Source organism: Sinocyclocheilus grahami, unplaced genomic scaffold, assembly GCF_001515645.1.
Source record: "Sinocyclocheilus grahami isolate Dianchi unplaced genomic scaffold, SAMN03320097.WGS_v1.1 scaffold1449.1, whole genome shotgun sequence".
NCBI lineage: Eukaryota > Metazoa > Chordata > Actinopteri > Cypriniformes > Cyprinidae > Sinocyclocheilus > Sinocyclocheilus grahami.
Genome location: NW_015506628.1, coordinates 56567 through 64518, shown reverse-complemented (window position 1 = coordinate 64518; position 7952 = coordinate 56567). Strand labels below are relative to the sequence as shown.

At 40.3% G+C, this 7952-nt stretch overlaps 1 protein-coding gene across 1 annotated transcript; it reads right to left on the bottom strand.

The window, feature by feature from the left end:
* Positions 1-238: 238 nt before the first annotated feature.
* LOC107570371 (vitellogenin-like) lies at positions 239-6904 on the bottom strand. Its single transcript, XM_016256602.1, has 28 exons — positions 6850-6904; positions 6735-6755; positions 6469-6620; positions 6097-6348; positions 5841-6002; positions 5602-5750; positions 5357-5507; positions 5117-5274; positions 4877-5042; positions 4653-4778; positions 4353-4571; positions 4050-4267; positions 3866-3963; positions 3634-3758; positions 3452-3553; positions 3230-3349; positions 2933-3119; positions 2741-2843; positions 2471-2656; positions 2252-2363; positions 1965-2154; positions 1632-1879; positions 1490-1534; positions 1333-1410; positions 1035-1241; positions 807-949; positions 573-711; positions 239-498 (listed from the first exon to the last, which is right to left on the bottom strand). Exons 1-28 carry the CDS (start codon positions 6887-6889, stop codon positions 373-375), a joined length of 4023 nt encoding a protein of 1340 aa, XP_016112088.1. The 5' UTR covers positions 6890-6904; the 3' UTR covers positions 239-372.
* Between the last annotated feature and the right edge of the window lie 1048 nt (positions 6905-7952).

Below are 7952 nucleotides of genomic sequence, written 5' to 3'. Positions count from 1 at the left end.
TGTGGTAGTCTGAGAAGAACGGCCATCCTTCTTGTAATTGTTCTTGCTCTAATATTGCTTTAGTATCTAGTATGTGTACCAATTTATCCTTATTAGAATGTAGATCCAAATTGAACATAATTATTATTCAATTATTTCAAGTTTCTTGAAAATGCCATTACACCTGTACATTCACATTATTTAAGAATCAGTAAGCAATGCTGGAAATTACTGTGAAGTGAAAACAATTGGCAACTCATTAACTTGCGGGGTGTTTATTAGTGTCGCTTGCATCACAGCAGTGGTAAAATTCAATTAAACTGTCAAAAACCAATCAATTAAATGTGAATACAGCTAAAATTTTCTTAAATGTAAAATGTAATTCTTCACATATTATTCTTCCTTGATATGTTTCTGGATCCAGGAGAGAATGTCCTCATCGATTTGAATGGAAAGAGATCCATCTTGATTGATGGGAATGGCAAAGGGGAGAGGAATAGCCATTCTTGACAGTGTCATCTAGAACAGAAGGAAGAAACTTAATTAGTTTTTTATCTCTCTGTGAGAGATAATTTGAAGGAAAACTGTTTCACCTCTGGAATCCTGGCAATGACATTCAAGGATCTCTGATTTGGCAAGGCTGCAGTAAGTTCAATCTCTTTCTCACTGTTCATTACTCTTTCAAGTCTGAATCCCGCCTGGAAAGCCGCCATAGGGATGTGTTTGGACAGCCTAATTGTGACAGGATACACAGAGAAGAGTAGATAATTAAACCAGTGTCATTTTCTACACTACACATTTTATTGTTCTGTGCTGATGAATGTTACTTTTTAGCATAGGTGGTGACAGTAATCGGCAGCCTCTCCCATTCCAGCTCTAAACGTGCAGCAGGGAATTCACCCAGTACACCAGCCTCAGCTTTAGCAGTGACTGCATACTGCTGGCACTCTGGACCCCAAGCAAGCTTGGCCTGAAAAACAGATTTATGCTTAATTATGCTTAAATCTGAGAAAAATGTATTCCCTACAATTTTTTTATTACACTTCCAGGCTTACAGTCACTTTGTGCTTGCTCAGCAGAGCACCATCCATACAGATCTTCTGGTTGTCATTTTCAGCGATGGAAGTAACAACAAGTTGCACTCTTGCAGTTGGTTTGTCAAAGTAAGCAGCAAGTTGGTAGCCCAGCAGTTTGTGGTCAACTCTCACAGCACGGGCAATGACCGCAAAAACAGGTGGAACTGCATTTCCGAGAAACTTGGCCTGTAAGCATAAACCATACAAATATTAAATATCATATTTTAATTGGAGTTTTGTGTTGTTATGACCAAACAAATGACACTAGTTGATTCACCTGTTTCTGGATACGCTGAAAGCTAGATGCGGAACTTCCACTGCTAACTTTCTTTGAGGCACCATGGGGTGCTAAATACTGCAAGCAAAATAAGGTTATAAACATAAGTGTCTGATCTAAAGAAACTAAATTGTTGACAATTATTTTCAGTAGTTACCCGATCTTTGTGGAATTTCCTGAAAGGCTCCATGATGGTGGCAGTCTGAAAATAAATAAAAAATATTCAGTGCAAATGAATATACAGATTTATGACACATACATTGGCGATTTCACCAACACATGATATTCCTTGTCCTCACCTTGGTCACACGAGAGCTGGACATGGAGGAGCTTGAACTGCTGCTGCTGCTGCTGCGGCTGCTGCTGCTTTCAGAAGAGACGGGCCTGTTTTTATCTTCAGTCTCCAGGATTTCCCTCAGTTTCAACAGGAAAGCCTTTCCTTCTGGAGTCTCCTCATCAATGAGACTGATTTGCTTAAGGAGCCTCTCGGCAGCTCTAGGACCAACTTGGACTTCAAGCTCCAGTCTTTCAACAGCAGGACCTTCCGCTACAGCCAAAACAACAGTTCCTTACTTATCATTTTATTTGAAAATCCTTGAGTATTATGAATGTAATCATTTCTGTAAGTATACCTCTTGCCACTGTAGCACGGGCTGAGTGTTGTCCAATTATGTAGAACAGAGGAGCATTTCTGATAAAAGCAGCATTGTGAGAGTGCAACTCAACGCATCCCTTGATTTCAATGTATGGGACAGCAAGACAGAGAGTCTTGTCAAATGGAGCAGGAGCTCTCACAGGAACCTCATCTGGATTCTCAGAGGACTGGAAAGAAAAATCAAGTATTATAACAAGTCTCACAACATGAAGCAAATGAATGCTCAGCATACTAGCACATATAAATTGTGTATTCAAAGTTTACCAAATAATCAGCAGGTGTCTGGGAATTCTGCACAGCCAACTCGGGTACTAAAGGAACAGTCCTCTCAGCAGTGGGCTCTTCAATGTTTCTGACCACAGCAAGAGTCTCAAAGCTGTCAGAACAAGAATAAAGTGACTTGCATTTCACTTTTCATAAACAATATGAATTAATAATTGATTCAAAATGTTTGCTATACTGGCATCACTAAGATTTCATTACCTCATAGCAGCGATATGTTCAGGGACCTCAACAGGCAGAGCCTCCACCTTGTAGTTGCCCTTGAGAATGTCTGCTCTTGCAGTCACTTTTCCAGGAGTTATTGTACGGATCTTTCCTCTCGCCATAACAGCAGCTTGGATCAAGGCAGTGTTCACTCCCATCACAGCAAAGGTCTGGAGAGCAATACTGAAAGAATAAAGGAGATTGTTTGTAAAGCAATTGTTGTGTGCATTATATCTCATCTCTATGAATGTAGCTGTAGAAGTGTACCTTGGTCTAGCTTCAGCTTGGAGTTGAACATCAGTCTTCTTCAGCTGCTCAAGAGTCATAGTCTCAATCTCCTCAGGGAGAGGAGGTGTAATGGTGGCCTGAACTAAAAGGATGAATGGAACAACATCAACCTAAGTGGTGACCCCCTCATATCAAAAGAAAGGATATAAAAATTCAGAGAAAAAAACTTACCATTGACACGTGCAGCAGCAACAGCAGCAGTGTACAAACTGAGCTCCATGGGCACACCAACTGCTGTTGGCAAGATACGACGCACTTCAGCTGCAAGCAGGGGTTTAGCATACTGCAAGGCAATTCCTTCCTGCAAAGCTTTAAGAGCCGCCTTCAACAGTTGACGTGGTTTGGGTCCAGTGGCAAGCTGGGGAAAGTGTTGTTGAGAAACTTGGTTCTAATTATGAGAATTATTTGTGAGACCGATCTAAAAAATAAATAGTAATGAAAGAGGAGAGATAAACTACAACACAATACCGGTATAGCTTCTTCAATGATGGTCTTGTCAATCTTGACAAAAGCCACTTCTTGTCCAAGTAATTTGATGTAGGCTGAAGCCAATGGCTGATTGTTTGGTAAGTCCTTCCAGTTTGTGAGCTTAAGTGGTAAAACATAAGTCATACACATTTTGCCTATGTCATGTTTGTAATATTGCTTATTAGTATAAAATTATACAGTGCATTGGACATGAAAACGTACTGCTCTCAGGGTGCGCTTAATCTTTGTGATACGGTCAACACTTTCATCTGCAGCAGGAGATTTCAGAAGAGCCTCCTGGATTCCTTCAGTTCTCAAACCAATCTGTTTGAGAGCAAGAATTGAGTAAAGGCTGAAAACATTTTTAAACCATGAATCAGATAAAAAACAAATGGTTTGCCCACCTCAAGAACATCAGCAGCAGCTCCAGCCAGATAAGCACGTGTTTTAGCTACAACAGCTCTGGGCAGGATGGTGGCAGCATCATTGATCATGTAGGCACTGCCAGCAGCTCCAACCATAAGTGGAGCTGCACAGAGACATAGGTAAGAATACAATTGATGCAGTCTTTTATACATTTTAATAAACACCCAACACATCATTTGTTAGCTATCTTAAGAATTTTGCAACACTTACTATGATAGAAGTCCCACTGAAGGGCTCTGCTGAAACGGAAGCTAAGTCTGTCTAGCTTGCGGCTCATGAGCTTGATGGCAACATTAGCTGCACCAGCACTGAAATAGACAACCATTATTACTTTCGGCTTGTGCTCATTTGGCATGGTAAAGTAAATTAAACAAAACCGTTTTGTTTTTCTTACACAGCTGCCATATCAGGAGCAGTGATTCTGGTCAAGGACTTGATGTGGGAATAAGCAAAGCTCACAACATGCATGTTGGTTTCAGTTTTCAAAGCACCAGCAAGACTGGAGACGAGAGCCACTGATGGCTTGGCCTCAAACAACACAATACAAGCAACCATGCGAACTTCTGGGTGGAGAGCTCTATCCAATACAAGCTGCAGGGCCACTGGCTGAACCTGTGACAAGAAACAAGGTCAGCTTATTATTGGAAGAAAATGGGCCATTTTACAGTAATTCATTCCTTCAAAGTCTGACACTTGCCAGTTTGGGTTCTTTCTTGGCAATGTTCCTCATGGCCAAGATGGCATCAACCTGGACACTAAGGGGCAGAGATGTAGCTGCAGTTCTCAGTCCAGGCAGGAGCTTCATGATGGGTTTAAGACTAGCAGGGTGACCAGCATTGCCCAAAACTTTAAGAGCCAAAGTGATTTCAGGAATGTTATTCTTAGAAGTTGCCTCTGCAGCAATCTCATGAATGGGCTGAGGAGATTGAGGCACATACAGTTAGACAAATATTAACAAGCAAGTGACTGGTAGAAATGTAAGACTTGATGTGATTACCCCGAGGAGCTCAGCAGAGCAAGTGGGAACTGCAACACAGTGCTTGGCAATCATGGAACCATATCCAAGCATTACAACTTCACGGAGAGCTGGGATTTTGGCGATTTTCTCATGCATAGCCAAACTCTGTTCAGCAAGATAAAGAAATTATTCATTTGAATTAGGCAAGATTTGAAGAACAACATTTATAGTTAGATTTATATAGTATAGTTAGATTTACTCACAGCTGTCAATTGGATGGTGTCCAAATCAGCAGTGACCATTTGCAGAGCAACCACAAGAGCCTGAATGAACTCTGGAAGAGTAAGTTCTCCAGCCAGGAACTTCTCCTTGATGAATTTTACAATGACTGGTGTGCCAACAGAAGGAAGAGCATCCAGGAGCCAGCGCCTACCAGACTCATTGTTTAAAATATATACATAATTTAAAAAAATTCCTATTAACTTATTGCTGACAAATTGTACCTGTAAGCTGGTTTGTCCTTGAACTGAGCCCAGATAGCCTCAATGTTCTCCATGGTGGAAAAACGCAGAAGCTGGATGAGCTGAACAAACTTAAGTGGAGCGTCTTCATGGACCATGTCCACATTGTTTTCAACAAGGTGCTTTAGGACCTCGATAATCTAGAAGAGAGTAAGAGCTAGTCTCAGTTGATGTCTTCAGTGTGGTTCAAAGGCTTTGACTCTGAGATTGTTAAAGTAATACCTGGGCTGGTGCATCACTGATCTTCATTAGATGAATGGGGGTCTGAAGAATCTCAGTTGCAAACTCATATTGCAGGGATCCACGAGCCAAGTAATCAGCATTGATTGGAACAACAGGGGTCTTCTCAATCTCAACAAAAGCCAAGGTTTGTCTGAAAAAAAAATATTTTTGAAACTTCAAGTCAAAGTAATGAAATCTGTTGGGAATATTGTTAGTTCATATTTCTCACAGAGGATCAGTCATACTTTGCTTCCATCTGGGCAGCACCATGGATCTCATTGAAGGGTGAAAACTGATGCACTTCCTGAACTGTTGCTTCAGCGATTAGTACACCAGCAGACGCCGGTTTCATGATGTAATTGTAAGTTGCAGTTTCAATCAGACTCTTGATTCTCTGTTGAGAGAAAGGTATGTGATGAATTTAAAATTTTTAAAATGTTATTGTTGAGGAAATATTTCAAGTCTTTCCAGTCTTGTTCATTACCTCTGTGCATTCAGCACACCTCTCAGTGTATGCCAAGCCAACGTCCTTCATGATTCTCTCCTGGCAGTGGCTCAGATCCTTAGACTTGGTGACGGTAATGTGGTTGGCCTTTGGGTCCTCACTGATGACATAGTGGGTCCTGCACACTCCCTGAGCTCCATCCTTAAAGGACAAGTCAAAAATAAATAAATAACATTGCAGAACTCAAAAAGGCTTTCTTAATGCCTTCATAAATGTACTAGGATTACTTTCTCACCTCTTGCAGTTCATAGATGTTCTGGGTCTTCTTGAGGTTGAGCTGAAGGATGTTGAGGATACCTCTGTGTAAGTTCAGTACCGTAGGGGAGACTCCTGCTGGGGCAAATACCTTTCCAACCACACCATTAGCATACTCAAACTTGATGGGAATCTGAAGCTGAGCAGCCAGTGCTGAGGTGAGCTTAGTGGCAGGAACAAATGGATCCTTGGGCCAAATACCAGCATACTCGTGGATTAGAGGATCCATGAGCTGTAAGGGGACATTTTCCATTTAAATGAGGGCATTGTTGCTTTTACCATCCGGTGATGGCGTTTTGTTGTTGTTTTCTTTCAGTGTGATCTGAAATCTGTGTTTTTTATTGATCATTACCTTCATCAGGAAGGTGTTCTCGTTGATGGCACTGAGGTGAACTTTACTGTTGAGTTTTATACCTGCTCTTGCCAAACCTTCTTGAGGAAGACCACCCAAGAGTAGAGCCTCATAGTTGTACACATAGGTCTTATCAGGGGCAAACTCGGGGACTGAAAAGGGTAGAGTATTTTTGATTTAAGTCTGTTGTTATGACCATTAATTTTAAGCAGTAGCGCAGTGTAAGTTACGACTTACAAACTAATTTCCCAAGTCATATTACTTACCAAGGTTGATCTGTTGACATGCTGAAAGAAATAAAGATAAAAAAAGGAATTTTCAAGAGGTTCTAAGAGATTTTCAGAAAATGAGAAAAATATATAGAAATATATTTTGACTTACCCACAAGGGCCACAGTCAGGGCAAGCACAACAGCTCTCATGGCTGATGGTTTGTAAAGAACACTTCAGAGAAACAGACCTTTTATAGTGGTTTCTTGCTGACCAAGTATTAATTTTTAAATTAATTATTAACCAATGTCTTTAAGTGCCAATCAAATTATTTGAACATAAATATCAGTTAGAGGTTAGGTTAACCTGGCCTGACATAGTGACATACTTCATGCCAACGTCCACAGTGAAATGCTGTACATTTTACTTTTATATTCAAATAGGTAATTATTTTTCTTATTTACATTTGTCTGTAGATGGTGCTGTGTGAATGGTCTAGTGAAAATGTAGGTTTTATTTTTGCTTGTTGCTTTTGAATTTCTTTTTAAATGCTTAAAGGAGACATATTATGCCCCTTTTTACAATATGTAATGTAAGTCTCAGGTGTTCCCAGAATGTATCTGTGAAGTTTCAACTCAAAATACCCCACCAATCTTTTATATCATTTTAAAAATACCTATTTTGAGTGGAAACAGAAACATGTCTCTTTAAATGCAAATAAGCTGCTGCTCCCCACCCCCTTTTCCAGAATAGAGCTGTGCCATTACAGCTCGTAACTGCTAAAAACATCTGTTTTGGTTCTGATGATCATGTTTATAGTGCTGAAATCATGCATTTTAAACCATAATAGTTTAAACTTCTTATATACGGTTTTCTGAGTGCACACATCCGAAGCACACGGACAGAAAGTAGCTGTCACAGCATGCGAGTACTAAACTAATTTCTCAATCACATACAAGTTTACGTTAAAAACACACACACGAGTTACAAAAACATTTGTCGGTTATGTCTGTGAAGGTAAGCAGCTGGGAAATAAATCGCAGGTTAATTTTAGATCTGTGTGGCAGCAGCAATATACACTAAATAAATCAATAAATCCACTGATATCTTGTCTCCTCTGAGGCTGGGACTCTAAATAGTGTTCTGTGCTCGTCTGTGCAGCCAAAGACAGAACAGTTAGCATGTTTTGCTCAAACTTGCAAAATCAAAATGACTGCACCGTGGGTGGAAACTTACAGATTAAGGGGCGGTAATATTATAATGAGATCCCTTTGC

Excerpts from the sequence above, each read along its gene's own strand:
- LOC107570371 (XM_016256602.1), bottom strand. The coding sequence starts at position 6,889 with ATGAGAGCTGTTGTGCTTGCCCTGACTGTGGCCCTTGTGG. Across the intron at positions 3,120-3,229 it reads TCATTGAAGAAGCTATACCG|CTTGCCACTGGACCCAAACC; the intron begins GTATTGTGTTGT and ends CACTTTCCCCAG. Across the intron at positions 1,411-1,489 it reads GGAAATTCCACAAAGATCGG|TATTTAGCACCCCATGGTGC; the intron begins GTAACTACTGAA and ends TTTTGCTTGCAG.